We start from the raw sequence: 16,055 nt of genomic DNA on the forward strand, positions 1-16,055 counted from the left end.
ATCAGGTACCGGAAAGCTGATTGATCTGAATTCAGTAGACTGGCCATCATCCACGCAGGAACACAGAAGAAAAATAGTCATTAAATGTTGCCGCTATTTGTTGACTGTCAGTAACGTCCACATCATTTATTGTCAATTTACTTTTAGTATCCTTTTTTTGCGTTAGGTGGGTCCAGAATTTTCGTGGGTCATTAATGAGGAAGTTGTGCAGTTTTACATTAATGAATTGAAATTTGGATTGTTTTATTTTATTTCTTAGGTCTCTACGAAGTGACGCCAGAGTACTGCGTGTAACCCTGGAAATGCTATGGGAAAGTTTCTTTACGCAGCGTTTAAGGTGAATTATTTCCCGTGTAATCCATGGATTGTGGCTATGAATTTTCTTTTTCCTCATCGGAACGTACCGATGAATACACTTGTGTACCGTACTTTTAAAATCCAACCATAACTCATTCGGACTTCACTGTCATTCACTGTCTCTTGCAGAAAAGTTGTCGTATTCTTGCTCAAGAAAATCTAAAATACTTTCGTCTTCGGCGTTATTGAAGTCATAAAATTGTTTAGTTACTTGGCGTGTGATTGGTCGCTCCATATTGGCTTTTAAAAGCACTAGATCGTGGTCGGATATACCAAGCGTAATACCCACCGTAACACCCAGCCTCTCAATAGCATCAGACACGAACATAAGATCTAGAAGTGAGCCCGCTGTTGCAGTGACCCGCGAAGGTTCGACCACAACCTGCTTTAAATTAAAAGAGAAAGCAATATCAAGTAGCAAATCAGAATGCTGGCATGCGGATGAGGTACTCAACGATTCCCAGTTTATTTTTGGTAGGTTAAAATCACCGCACAAAATGACATGTGCAGATCGCTTTTTGTGTTCATTCAGGAAGTCATACAGCGTCTCAAGCGTACCGAGATCTGAATTTGGTGGCCTGTAAACGGCGCCAATAAGAATGCTGTGTTTGCAAGTATAAAGTCGAATCCAAACCTATTCTGTGCTCGTGTGGTGTGATACAAGAGTATAATCTGTTCCTTTCTTTATCACAATGGCTACCCCACCCCCTCTGGAGCTGCGGTCTTGGCGGATAACTTCGTGCGATTGAGGTATCACGTCCTTATCGGGTATGTTATCATGCAGCCACGTTTCAGTGAGTACTGCAACGTGGGGCTCATACGCTAAAAGAAGACCTTCTAGTTCTCCAGATTATTCAAAATGCTGCGGCAATTAATATGCAAAACACAAAACTCGCTTTGAACTGCGTCTCTACGGCCTATATTCCGGTTCCTACGACCACTCTTTTTTTCCGAGGTCACAGTGAGGCCGTCATTGTGAAGCCAGTGGGACAATTTTATCTTGAGTGTCGTCCCATCCGAACAGTTTACCATTAATTTTAATTTTGTCGAAGGACAGCATGACCTTGTCACCTTTTTTCCTGTGTTCAGCAGCAGCAGCCCACAGCTTCTTCCGGATTAATTGTATCCGCTGGGAGAAGTCTTGTGATATACTATAGGCTGTGCCTTTCAATTTCTTACAATTCTTCAGAATATTAGCCTTATCCCTGCCGTCCACAAGCTTGAAAATGACAGGTCGGCACCTGCCCTCAGCGGGACGGCCAATTCTATGGATACGCTCGATAGCCACATTTGGAACCTTTAGTGTGTCAGCCAGAATGCTTTTAGACACGACCTGCTCGAGGGATTGCTGATTTTATTCTATCGATTCTTTTATGCCATATGCAATCAAGTTCTCTCTCCTACTCCTATTTTCCAAGTCGTCTACTTTCAAAACCAGTTTCGCGACTTCCGACTGAAGCTCGTCTACTTTACACGTGTAATCAGTTACCGTAGCAGAAATGTCATCGAGCTTCTTATCAATTGAAGACAGCTTAATACTCGTTTCGTTCATCTTGCTGTTAGTAGCCTACACAGTTTGTTTGAGTTCACGAACATCAGCAATTAGGGTCTGAAGCATCTCTGCAGTAGCTGGACCCGGATTAGTCTCTACGTCCCCACAGTAAGGCAGTAGGTTAACAAAGCAATTGTAAATCGTAGTAAGCACATGACGCAATGACCGTGGGCTCGGCAGAAGCAAAAGGCAAACATTGTCACTACGATAGGTGTACGCTAGATGATAGTCTCTCACCTGGACGATAAACAGAAAAGGATTCGTGAGCGGCATTGTCGCTGTGCCTCTGCCGCGCCCACTGGAGCTGCGCAGGCCATGTAATGCGTAGGATGGATAACCGGCGGACAATTTGGGTTACAGAATGCATACCAAGAGAAGGGAAGCGCAGTCGAGGGCAGCTGAAAACTAGGTGTGGTGATGAAGTTAGGAAATTTGCAGGCGCAAGTTGGAATAGGCTAGCGCAAGACAGGGGTAATTAAAGATCACAGGGAGAGGCCTTCGTCCTGCAGTGGACATAGATATGGGGTGATGATGATGATGATGATGATTATTATTATTATTAATATGACGCACTTAAAAAACATCAAAATAAAATTCCTTGGATTAACGTGCGGAAACAGCACGTGGACTATGAGATACGCTGTAGTAAAGAGCTCTGGAATAATTTCGACCACCAGGGGTTCTCTAAACGGCACTTAAGATACACGTGTGCTTTTGCATTCACCCACAATAGAATGCCTCTGCCGCGGCCGCGATTTGAACACGCGACCTCGTCGTGCACAGCAGAAGAACGGCATAGCCAGAGAACCCCACGAGCGAGTAATTAAAATATCTCAAAGGAAAATGGTTATTAGGCATGCGGATACACTTGTCAAAAAACGAAGGGTTAGAACTAGTTAGTTAGTTAATGGGGTTTTGCGGCGCAAAAGCGACTCAGGCTATGCTGCGCCAAACACAGGGTGTTATAAACTAAATTTAAAAAACAGCAAAAGCTGTGTTGATCTATAGTTTGCGTAAAAAGCCAGTGTCAGAACGAGTTGTCCGGTCATTGATTTCGATCTAGTTGACCGCTCATTGCGTGGCAATCCCAAGCCACGCGAAGGTGAGAAGTGCTCACAAATACGATGCCCCAGCGCGCACGAAAGCCGCCTATTCCAGACTGGCCTTGATCCATAAATATGTACACGTGGTGCGCAGCGGGTGCGCTTTAGTGCATTCCATATTGCATTCCGGTAGTCGGTCCCGCATCAAACTACAGCGTTAATCAGTCGAGCGAATGGAAGAAACGGTCTAATCTGCGACCGTACTGCATGCGGAACGCTGACGGGATTAGATTTGCTGGTGATTAGGAATAAGATAAATTCGAAATGCTATTGTCTCCCAAGTCATGCTCTGCTTGAACCTTTTTTTTTTTTTGATCTAGAATCTTGCACGCATATATGAGGCTTATCAGCACATCGTCCGTGCTTCGTACGTTCTCGTGTGTTATTCGATAACAGATTGCGCATTTTGTACTTTCGTACACGTGAACAGATACTGATTTTGAGCGAAATCTTACAGCATCATTCACTGACACAAGAGTTTCATAATTATTACGTACGTGACAAAGCCAAAATAAACCAAGGCATGCCAGTTACAGGCTGTAAAGAACGAGCCTTGATGGTAATTAGGCGTAAATATTTTGATATTAGCTTACCTTCTTGAACTTGACTGTGGATGTCATGTTGATTACGCTACTTTTATTTCGTTTTCACTACTGTTTTTCTACGGTTTGTACATTTCTACGGCTGACACCGGCAAAAAAAAGAAAAAAAAAAAAAACCCCCGAGAGCCAGTGGGACTGTACTAGTCCAGGTGCAACCAAATTAGTAAGGCCCACTAAGCTTCAACAAAGGTACTCCCTCACCAGAACATGAATTGGCCTCCCTGGTGCAGTTATGGGCCACTGCCTCCCTCATGACCCCTGTAATTAACCCATGGCCCACAGTACCCAGCAGATGCGGAGCACCTGACCAAGACGGCGGTCAGACCTGCTAGCGGCAGAGGGTGCTCTTGGAGGTTAACAAAGAAGCTCGAGAACAAGTTAAGGACCGCACAAAGAGCGATGGAAATAAAAAAACTGTTAGGCCTAACGCTAAGAGAACGGAAGAGAGCGGTGTGGATTAGAGAACAAACTGGGATAGCCAATATTGTAATTAACATTAAGGGGCCCGGGGGGAGGGGGGGGGAGGGTAATGGAGCTGGGCAGGCCATGGAATGCGTAGGATGGATAAACGGTGGACCATTCGAGTTACAGAATGGGTAGAAAGGGAAGCGCAGTCGGGATGGCAGAAAACCAGGAGGAGTAATGAACTTGGAAAATTTGCCGGCGCAAGTTGGGGTCAGCTAGCGCAAGACAGGGGTAATTGGAGATCGCAGGGCGAGGCCTTTGTCCTGCATTGGACCGAAATTTAGGCCGATGATGATGAGGAATATGAGCTTGTAATCTGGTGTAGCATACTAGACACACGGTCAGGCACACAACTCGAGCACTGCTTAAAGAACCTGCCTCTCAGTAACCTATTTCCCTGTACTCCAACTTTCTCTTGCCCTAGTGGGGAGTAGAAGGGAAGAGACCCACTCTCCAGACCAAGCTCTCCTCCTTTTTCTTCATTAAAACCTCATCTCTCTCTCTCTATGTATATATATATATATATATATATATATATATATATATATATATATATCTCCGTAATAAAATATGGATTGATTCAAATACCAAATCTTATGGATAATTGTTATGCTCACTAACCAGCCTTCTTGAGTGTACACTTCAATTAGCCCATAGCAATATCCTAATTAGCTTTGTCCGTGTTTTCACCTCAAGCACTCGTCGTAACGTTATCAACATTTCCGGTGATAACATTGTGTGTCAGTTATTAGATTGAGTGGATGCCGAACGCAGCTTATCTTGATACAAAACTGCAAATTGGTTATAAATATGCGCAGACATGCACCTTTATCTTCGTAGTGATCCTACAGCAGGGATTCGGAGCAGGTGGCTTTGATGCGATACAGGATTTGAAGGCAAGTGTGTGGGCAGGCCTCTAATAACGGCATAGTTTTTCAAAATATACTTTGTATAGGAAAGCCTTCAATTGTTGAACCGGATATACATACCTGTATACGTATGTACACCCCAATCCCAAACGCTATTTTTCGCGTTGCCGCTGAACCCTCGCTGGCGACATCAACTTATTATAAGTGAAAATGTTCTCATGATACTTTTGATACAGCTCGGGCATGAAAAATACCAAAGCAGAATTTTGAAGAAACAGCGCTTCAGAAATACCGCATTAAATACAGATTTCGATATACCGACAAACCTTACGATGCGCTTAGCTACTGATTTCACAGTTTTAAGCTCTACAGCTTACAGCTCAAGTATTCAGCATGCAGACGGAGCATTCCATTTCAGTTCGTCAGCACCTAGGGCATGTATCTACTAATTCGGATGAAATCTTGCTCGGTATTTTGTAAGCGTCGTGGACTGCAGATGAAAGACCACCATCTTTAACTATTTGAAGCGCATTTTGTTCCTACGAAACGATGCTGAGTTAGTTCATCTCTTAACGACAGACACACCTCCACGCGATTCATTCTAGCAACAAAAACAACAAAAATACAACACAAACGAAAAGCACTGCGGTTGAATTTCTTCCGTTTCTGTCTTGGATTTGAAGAATATCTTATACAGGATTTGTAACAGCGCCAGTACTTCAGTACATTTACTTTTTTTATAGCTAGGATGAACAGAGAACAGCGTCGTGTGGTGGTCCTGATTTGGTTTGTAAGCTCGGTGGCTTCGCTGGAAATTGACACATTGGACGGTGGATACAAAAACCTGCTGGTTTCAATCAGCGAAGCTGTTCCTTACGACGAGTCCATCATTGAGGACATCAAGGTGAGCGGTTTCGTCTTTGGAGCACCACTTGTTTTTCAAGTACCACTGTCCACGAGCGCTCCGATCGCGGTTCTAATGACACGATTTTAGCACGCAACTGAAAAGGTCCTAAACTAGCTGTGCAGGTCAAACATCGAGGACCAAGAATATTTACCGGTGTGGCTTTAGTCAGGCCACTTTGATGAGGTGGTAAAAATTCTCCAGGGAAATGTCCCCGAGCGGTAAATGATAAAACATGAAGGACAGAGACGAAAGGCAGAGGAGCTCGTGCGAGGAACCAAGAAAGCAATATTCACGTGAATGTGAGGCTGAGGCTGTGGTCGCAGATGGCACGAGTAGCGAAGTGGAAGAAATTATTATAGAAACAAAAAATGTAGGTATGGTGTCCTAGACCTAAATTATTTCTCCATCGGTAATTCTTGTTTGCAAACGAAAAAGCCGAACATTCTACCATAATTTACAGATGCAGCAGATATGAAAGAGTTGGGATAAAACGCCAACTCTGCTTTTAAATACGCTTAAAAAGCGTGTGCTGCCAATAGAGCCATGCGTATTAGTGCTGAAAATTGTTTAACGTTAAGCGTGGCAGCGGCAACAGCAAAGGTGCAAAAACTCTTCTTGTCGTATTGAATAGAAGCGAGTTCAGCTTTGAGTTCTAGTGCTAACAATGACAGCCACACACTTTCTTAGAACTGGTCGCCTGTCAAAATGTTGGATGCCTGCTGCCTGTCTTCGAACGGGATTTGCATCTTTTCCATACATACATATGCAGAAATTCTCACCTGAGGCACTGAAAACTTACAGGCACTGTTCCGGTCTTCCTCCGAGTTCTTGCACCGGGCCACCAATGGACGCGTGTACTTCAAGCAAGTCACCATTGAGATACCTAAAGCATGGCCAAGGAGAGAAAATGCCCGTAACGTATCGTTGAGCTCCTTCGAGCAGAGTGACATCCGGATCGACCTGCCAAGCGAGCCGTATGGGGACAGGCCATTCACGCAGCAGCTGAGGCCCTGTGGCCAGCCGGGAGATTTCATTCAACTGACGCCGCGGTTCCTCGCCCAACTTAGAAATTCGACCGGGAACCATCCTTTGAACATGGGTAAGCCCGACTTTCGCAGGCTGTTTCTTTAATTGATATAAATTTAATGGATAGGTTGGAATCTTTAGTGCACCAGTAACCACAGGCTGACAAAAGATGAAAGCATAAGAATACAGTGAAAAATCTCTTTTCCCGTAGCATGGTGATTGTAAGTGATCTTTCTAGGCAAGATTGAATTTCCGGACATGGACGCTGGTGGTATTTGTAAAAGAATGAACTACGGCCTTTGCCACAACTATCGCGACCCACCGATACAGTCAACCTACAGCTGCTTCCTGGAGACTGACAACGATATGGTCTGCGCAATAGTCTGTGTCGCTTAGACGACAGACAGTTCTCCAAACCAAATATCATGGGGCCTATCTGAAGACCTCTGATACGCAGAAAGCCACCAAAGCGTTAATGCGTTTCATGAAGGCAACTGGGCTATACGAGCGCTTGTGGGTAGACGTCAGTGAACATTTATTTGTCTTTGAGCTCACACTCATTCGTATCGCTTGCTCCCCTTTACCCTCTCCCCACATGTAAAGTAGCCGAACGGACGTGTCATGGTTAACCTATCTGCCGCCTTTTCTTCTTTAACCTGGCGGCCTAATGCCAGTGAAAATGTCGCGCCTGTTGGGAGAGCTGGGTGTTTCTAGTTGTACAAGAGAGGCAACAGTTAAAGCACACGCTCACAACGCGGCTGCCGGTGTCACAACGTAGGCTGCCGGTGTAAAGCGAAACCATTGGGCACTGCTGTGAGTGAGAGTGAAGATAAACCCTGGAATATGCCGCTATCACCCTAATATCGTTAGTGATTGCTGATAACTAGAGAAGGCGCAGTTTTCTCGTGACATTCTACAGCTTCGTAGGGAGGAGTAAGTTAATAGAAGGCTCTTGGGTGCCTCACGTCGCTCTGGTGCTTATGTGTGTCGTGGCGGTTGAAAGATGTGATTACTGCTTTTTTGTTTGAGCCAACTTGTTAATACAGGTGCGTCTTCATGGCATAATTTGCCGAGTGGGTCGAAGAGAACGTTTTGCTGATCGTTCTTTCGCCGTTTAGGTGAAAAGTCGCCATTACATTAACTTCTTTATGCATCGTGATAAGAATGACAGCTGCGTGGCTCAGCAATCAGCCGGAGCCGTCGACAAGGCGAGGGACAAGAGTGCGGACGCTGCCCAGCGAGGTTCTGATAGATACTACTGAGGGCCGTCTCTCACTACCCGTGCTCGTAAAAAAAAAAAGAAAAACAGCAGCCAGTGAATGGTTCTCAATAAATGGAGAAAAAAGTGCATTTACTGACGCTGTACACGTTGCGTGACTATTTTACGCAGGTGGATTACAGTGCACGTCGTAGAAGTAATTTCAAAGGAGGTACGGGATACCATATCTGTCATTCGCAAATACCTTGCAATAGCGTGAGCCGCTGCCCATTTTTACAATTTATTTTTCTCTCGTGGTATTAGGGTGCCTGAAAAAAATCGGCCACAGGACTGCTGCTGGACGATATCCACATAATGGCCACATTGAATAGTCCCACATGGCTATAAAACTTCATGAGACTCTTATTTGCAAACAAATATTCGGCGTCAAATTCTACGAGAAAACAACACACGCTGTAGCAATGGTAGCACGGTGAGAGACAGGTATTCTTTTGCCGAGTTTTGTGAAGGCCGATCCTGGCTGACGCATGTATGTTCCCTTAAAGTTTAGAATGACGCATTGTCTTTATCACATTGAATTTCAACCATTCTTCAGAGAAAATTGAGCGGTAACTACCGGAGACCAGTTTACACACCAATCGTAAAACAGTATCGCACTTAATGATCGCAGTAAGAGTAATAACCCGCAAAACTCAGGTAGTCAGTTTCGTTGCTGAAGTTTTAACTGATAACTTTCAGCGTACATCTTCGTGCACCAGTGGGCCCATTTCCGGTACGGCGTATTTGACGAGCACGGTTGCCACGGCGACAATCAGTACCCGTTGACGTACTGCCACAGCGGCAAGGTAAGCCTGGTTTTCAAAGAAAGTCGTTAGTTATCCGTAGGCTCGAGTGCTCAACGTTTAAAATGGCCACATCTTGGTGTTTTTTTTTTTCAATTAGAAATGCTAATATTTCTTCCATTACTAAGTTTCATAGCACATGTATTGAGCAGAAAAACGCTTTCAACACTGAAAATGAAGCCTTATTTCGGGACCCATTCCGATGTGCCTTTATACATATGGAACGCATACTTTCTTTCCTCACATAATTACGGAACCAAAGTGAATGAAGTTTCTTCTACATAACCCTTTACCGCCAAAATGTCAAACTGTTTTCAGTACTTTCAGCAGCCATAGGCCGCCAGTGTTGCCCATTTGTTAACTATGGGGTCATATTTAGTGCAAAATGAACAATTTCGAGGAACTTCAGTCACGAACTGCATCAGCCTTATTCTGTTTTCTTTCGATATGCGCATATCTTTGTCACATGCCAGACGTCGGGAATGCGCTACACACTTCGAAATTCATTTAACGTTTAGTTTCACTCAGCTTATTGATGGCCTTCAAGTACGAGGGCCTTTTCTTACAACTTTCTTGCAACAACTATTTTTTCTACCAGGGGTATATTGAATCCAGGGTCAAATGGTGAAAAAATATTGTGTTCCAACAGAGAATGCTATTCCAATTGTGTTTCGAACGTTAGGTTTAACAATTTTTTTCATTTATTTCTTCCAAGACAAGTTAGAATGCGCTGCAATCCAGACGAGAAAGCGTGCAGGGACGTCAGTTTTTTTTTTTTTTTTTTTTTTTTTTTGTATTTCACGTTTCTTTTTTTCTCAGAGCTCAGAAAAAATACCCGCGCAAAAAAGCGTCTGGAAGCAATTTTATTAGCTGTTTTTAGCCAACCCTGCAATGCAACTCTAAAATAACACCTATGCTTTAAAACAAATACTTAAGATTTCGCATAATTAAACATAGTTAATTCGCTAATTGCCCTTCCTAGTATGAGCAACTCAATACACTACAAACAATAGGCTGGTTTTGTCATTCGTTCAAGGTAAACCAGTCTACATTTAAAGTTTGCTTCTAGTTGCGTGAAACACGTGGTATATTGCCTTCGTGAAGTCAGCTAAACAGAAACCACACCTTTCTGCTAAATGAATAACGGGCTTTTTCTTCAACAGTGCATAAATTAATAAGCGAACAAAGAAGCATAAAATATGCGTTTTTGTATACTGCAACGTTGTTACGAGTGAGTCCTTGATTTCAGGTGAAACTGAATGCCTGTTCGGAAAGGATCGGCTTCGCCGCCAGGACAGCGACTGGAGGAAAGTGCTCCGTCGACAAAGTGTGCCGCCTGTCAGAGGACTGCGTGGTCAGCTTGCAGCATTCCGGCAGCGGTCATCCCATTGAGTCATCGATCATGTTCATGCCCCGCGTTGGCAACGTGAGCAGTAGGCCTACATCATTGAAGTGCTTCACTTTAGGACTGTATATCAGTGGACAGGATGGGCAGGATCCAGGGGGTGGGAGAGATTAACAACTTTATAGAGGCGTGATTAGTTAGAAGGGTGCTACACAGTGGAGAGAGGGTAGGTGCCTCCATTCACTACGTGTTGCAGTTGGAGCTTTAAGCGTGTACAGCGCAGGTGACCTATTTCGCGTACGGTACAAGGACGGGTTGGGTTTGCCGTAGGAAGGTTTCTGACGTAGTTTATGACAACAGTCCATCGGTCGCGCGTTGTGAACTCACGCCGTGATGCCATGAAATGACATTGATGACCAGTGCTTCAACGTATACAGCACATATTTTCCCCATAATTGCAAGCAGCCGTGAGGTGTGATTGTTTTTTACGGTGACCAATGAACTTGAAGTTTTGCTTGCAACGGCATTGTGGTGACGATTATTATGGCTTTGCTCTGAAGGTCGAAAGATATAATAGTCTCTGTAATTGTATCCATATAGGAATAAAAGTGCTGGAGCCTCTCCGTCACTGACAGTGCGACGACTAGAAGAACGGAATGAGGCATAGTGCGACACAAAGCGGCTCATTGCAGTTTTTTGATTCATCTCAAACGCAGAAATGCTCTCGACAGGTAGATTGCATTTAAATAAAAAAGTTAAATTGTAGCAATTGTTGTTTGAAAATGTTCACTTATACGTGGTAGCATTTGCATAAGTTACTGAGACTCGTTAAAGAAATAATCCGAGTTTACAGCTATGACTGCACATCCTGTAGGGTTAACCAATTACATATGCTATTTTAAAGCTCTCTACAAAATTGTAATATATTTTTATGGCGGTCTTGCCCACTTGTATCCATAAAGTTTCCCGGGTGGTGAAATTAATCTGGAGTCCTCCACTACGGCGTGCCTGATAATCATATCTTGGTTTTGGCACGTAAAACCCCAGAATGTAAATATTATAGATTTTTCAACTTGCGGAAATTTTCGTAACGCAAGAAAAAAGGCCGAGATCAGTTAATTTTCTCCCAGACGGTTCAACTAAATTTCTTTTTTTTTATATTTAAGAGAAAATGTTCCTTTCGGCTCACTGGTGGTCAAACGAGATCGTTTTTGAGTTCAATATGTGCTTAAATAAAGAGCGCTAAATGTGAAATACCATTTAACGTCTGCTGTTCCTGATTGTTCTAGCATCAGTTGCCCGGGCAGTTAAAACCTGCGTCAAATTCTTAAACCACAGCGCTAAAATGTCGCATGAATCAAGAATTGGAACCAGATAAAAGCTTTTGTTCTTTGTTGCTGCCCTTGCCGACCCGAGAATTCGGTCGTTTGCATTCAATATCTGAAACAGTACCAGACTCCTTGCTACAGCGACGTGCGGAGAATGGCTCGTTAACACTGAATTAGCGGCAGCAAATGTGCATATATCGTTTACACTAGTTCGCGAAGCGTGTTGTCTGATGCCCCTTCTGTCTCATATGGACCTTCGGAAATGTGTAATCACGCAATATTGTAGTTGCAAGTGTTGCTTACAGTTTGTTTTAGTGGTTGTCTGACGGGGGCACATGAGCAGCTGTCGAAGCCTCTTATGTACCATACCTCTTATCGCGCAAAGCGGAAGGTTTAAATAGAAAAAGGTGCATACCGAAATATTGGAGGCAACAGCCAGCATTCGCAGATCTGCATGCTAGATGGCGCAACACTGCATGCACAGATATTTCATTAAGGCGCAGATACTATACGCGGCTGGCAGCGCAAGTTCGTCAACATGTGCTTAAATTGACCACTGAGATTACCACGTACGAACTGCGTAGGAGAGAAAGCTGAGCTTACTATTTTAAGTTATTTCTGTCGCAGATTTAGGCTTTCAAAAGATGCTTGTGCACACGGTCGCATTGCTGGAAGCTGAAAAATACGGCAACGTGTTCCGCTGACATTTTCACAGGTGAGCCAGTTCTGTGACGATGCCGTCGGCGGTATTCAGCACAACGCGTTTGCTCCTAACAAGCAGAATAGACTTTGCCAACAAAAGTCCACGTGGGAAGTGATCAGCGGGAACGCGGACTTTCTAAAGTGAGTAAGATATTGGTTTCCTTCTTCAATAGCGCTTCCTTGTGTCAAGGCTTGAGCGACACTGCACTCTGTGACGCTGTATGTCTCAGTGGGATTTTGAGATTGCGTGTGATTGTGTGGTGCCTAAAGAGACGATGTGACAAGGCCCACACAGCCACTTTCGATTGTTCACTCTTCTCTTCGTTTTCTCGCATCTTTCGTGGCTCTTCTTTCTTTTCCCAGTGCAGGGTATGCAACACCCGGTATCCTGTTGCTAACCGCCCTGTCGTCCCGTTACTTTTACCTCGCTGAGAGCTCAATTTTATTGCAATTATATAGGCACTCCAAGCGCATTTCTGGCATCGTTGTCGTCGTCGCCGTGAGGTTCCGTATAAGTGTAACGGCGATAAAATCGTCGCCGCACGCTGTACCATGTGTGTGCGAGTGAAAGCGTACGAGGGTGAATCAGCAATCGCGGATCAATGTACCGCACGCGAGGGAGGTAGGCAGGCCGGAAGCGCGCGGTCGTCTCTCGGGCGCGCGAGGCACGGGGCGGCGCGACGGAGAAGGAGGGAGGGGGGGGGGGGGGGGTGCTTTCTGCTTCATCGGCTGCTGCTCACAGCGCGGCCGCTCGGGTGCCTTATCTTGAAAACGATCTGCGATGGGGACAAAGGGCATGCGACGAGTGCCGGTAGCTTCGTATGCGCTCTGCTTTCGACGCTTAGTTCGCGTTGAAACGAGACGAGAGACAGCGCGAAGGTCACTTTGCCCGCTGCTGCTGTCACGCTTTCTCACTCCGGCGTTTATCACAGCGAGTTTCCGCGGTCATCGAGCGAGATAGGTTCATGTTTACCTGCGCGCGCGTGACACCGTGCTTGTCTGTTTCGTCAATAAGCGAAGGTTTACAACTTTATACGGCCAATTAAACTACTATCCTTGCGTCGTATAGCTCTCTACTAATTTGCTATCGCAATCGATGCTTCGCCTTTTGGGCGAAACTGCGACTTTTTTAAAGGTACGCGATTTACTTCGTTGGGGCTGGAATAATGAAAAGTAACTGGTCTAAACCTAAACATGCACGCTGAATGAAAGAAAGGACTTTGTTCAGCTTATTTTGAATGACAACAAACGTCAACTCTTGCTGTCCTTACTCACGCTGAAGTTGTAGCGATTAGTGGGCAGTTGAGCATCGAACGATCCAGTCACGCTATATTCGACTTACGTTTCGCAAAACCGCTCCCTGTCAATGTAGGAAGCCCCTGTGAGCGCGCTGTGAGAAACATGAGTTGCACTATTCAAACACGCCAGGACTGAAGCCCATCGAAAGACACCAGCCTACTTATCTGATTGACATGTTCTTAGGTGCTAGACGTATGACGAAATGAGGATGGGCAAAGTGACTGGTCGACAAGACTGCAGGGCAACAGGAAGGTGACACCATGTAGGGTACATGGTATGCCAGATTCTATGTATGCGATTACCTGTCGGCATAGTGCATTATAGTTAGTGTATAAACATGACTAAACTGAGATGTATTAGGTTTCTACTAGATAATCAGTAATTCGTACAGTACCTGCAAATTTGGTTTTTCACACATATATATATATATATATATATATATATAGATAGATATATAGATAGATAGAGAAGAAGGTAGAGGAGTGGAGCCGATGGAGAGCGTGTGTGTTTCCTTTGCCGCATTGCCCAAATTTGCAGGTAATGTAGGTAATGGAGTTCAGTTGATGAAAGTATTGGGATACGTGAAGGCAGCCGCGAACGTCGTCTATGCATCTAAAGATGCTTCTGTGTTATCTTGTTGAGGTGACGGTAGCCAACACAGAAGCGCCTCGAGTTGTCTTTTACCCGCACCTCCACCAAAATGTTGCCGGAAGAAAGTAGCCCAACGAGTGTGAATACTGTATATTTCCAAGCGATATACTATATGGCGCTAGGCAACGGCCAGAGTCTTCGTATTCCTCTAGTTCGTGTCACCTTTTCGTGTCTTCACCGTAACACCATTTATATATATATATATATATATATATACATAACTGCACACTAATCGTTTTGCTTTGCCGCAGTGGTTCCCCAAATTAGCAGGTAATGTACGAATGATATATATATATATTATATTATATATATATATATATATATATATAACCGACAATGCACTTCGCTCGTCGAAGAGGCAGGAGTTGTGTCGAGTGAGCTCCTGAACAACACTGAGCAATGCGGTGAACGCGGTTTCACTCATACATCCGGGACTCAAATTGGCGCGACGTAATGCTAACGCATTTCTTCGCACATTGACCTATAATCGCAAATGCATCTTTTTTTTTTATTCCGTTTTGACGGTGCCAAAGCCAAAGTCCACACAGCGCCATCGGAAATCTCCTCGTAGTAACTCAAGAGGACAATGTCACGCAGCGCGTCGTGCTTGTTCTGGAGTCTCGTCAAGCATGACAGGTAAGCTATACTTCACACACTGGGCGAAGGCTGTGGTTTATACGCCATTTTTTGTGAATGAATGACAGATTCCGTTTTTATTTTTAGAATTACCGACGCTTGGAGTTCTTAAAAGAGGCTATAACGCGGTACGTTAAGGCATGGCCAATGACTTACGTCGACTGGCCATCTTGACGTTCAGTAAAAGTGCGAATGTGGTGCACCCTCTCACACTGGTGAACGCTGGCACGAAGCCGGATTCCTGAGTGCCATTAAGAGATTGAAAACCGAAGGACCTACATGCATCGGGTGCGGGCCTCAGGATGCGGTGGTGGTAAGCAGGATTCAGCCATTAATTATTCCACGAAGATCAGCGCATATTGACCCTTTTCGCGGCGATCCGTGGGCGCTCCATGTTTGATCACGTGGTGACGCGTCCATTTCTTGCCTCAACTGCCTCCGTTGCCTCCTTGTTTACAATGGAAGTGTATGACGCCGGCGCGGCTTAGAAAACCTCTGTTTCGGAGATATCGTAGACGGGGACTAGGTGGACGACACGAAGCTTTGATCACAGCTTCAGAGAAAAGCAAAAGCGCTTTTGGAGTGATTAAGCTATGCCCAAACGGCGCAATGAGGTATATGGTACTTCTTATAAAGCAGGGGCTAAATGTGTATTCCAAGCTATCCAAGGCATTTTGAAGCAGTGGCTGTCAGTTTCTGACTCAGTAAGTTCCTCGGTGCGGCCACTATTGATTATTTTCTGCCTAATCGCTCACGGGTGTGCTCAGTTCCGATAAATTTGTTTTTTCTGCGCACATACTTGAAACGTAGCGTTTTGTACATTGTAATACCTTGTAGCAGAACATATATTACAGCTAGTAACTCGCTTACTCTTGTGGACCGTGACGAAATATTCAGCTTCGACATTCATGCGCCATAGGGTGCCGTCACGTCATTTATTGGCCTATACAGTGCGCATATATTCAAGTGTACGCCTATTCACTTTCTTGATACGTCGGCGATTGAGTGCCGTAAGTGTTCCTGCCATTTGGACAGATGTGTATAGATAACGTGCGCGAAACTTACTATGACAGGAAACGGCGCTACTCGCTTTGTCATTGTTTAAACGAGTGGTACTCACTCTTTCCGACGTCTGGGGATGAAGCCCTTCAT

At 44.6% G+C, this 16,055-nt stretch overlaps 1 protein-coding gene across 1 annotated transcript in view; it reads left to right on the forward strand.

Moving 5' to 3' along the window:
- Nucleotides 1-4,921: 4,921 nt before the first annotated feature.
- The window catches only part of LOC125940850 (calcium-activated chloride channel regulator 1-like), a 146,212-nt gene continuing 135,078 nt past the window's right edge, over nucleotides 4,922-16,055 (forward strand). Inside the window, exons 1-4 of the mRNA XM_049657459.1 lie at nucleotides 4,922-4,975; nucleotides 5,696-5,852; nucleotides 6,657-6,954; nucleotides 8,839-8,945. Coding sequence (XP_049513416.1) covers nucleotides 5,697-5,852; nucleotides 6,657-6,954; nucleotides 8,839-8,945 — 561 coding nt within the window. The 5' untranslated portion in view covers nucleotides 4,922-4,975; nucleotide 5,696. The remainder of the gene's footprint in view (nucleotides 4,976-5,695; nucleotides 5,853-6,656; nucleotides 6,955-8,838; nucleotides 8,946-16,055) is intronic.

Source organism: Dermacentor silvarum, chromosome 10, assembly GCF_013339745.2.
Source record: "Dermacentor silvarum isolate Dsil-2018 chromosome 10, BIME_Dsil_1.4, whole genome shotgun sequence".
In the NCBI taxonomy this organism is placed as follows: Eukaryota; Metazoa; Arthropoda; class Arachnida; order Ixodida; family Ixodidae; genus Dermacentor; species Dermacentor silvarum.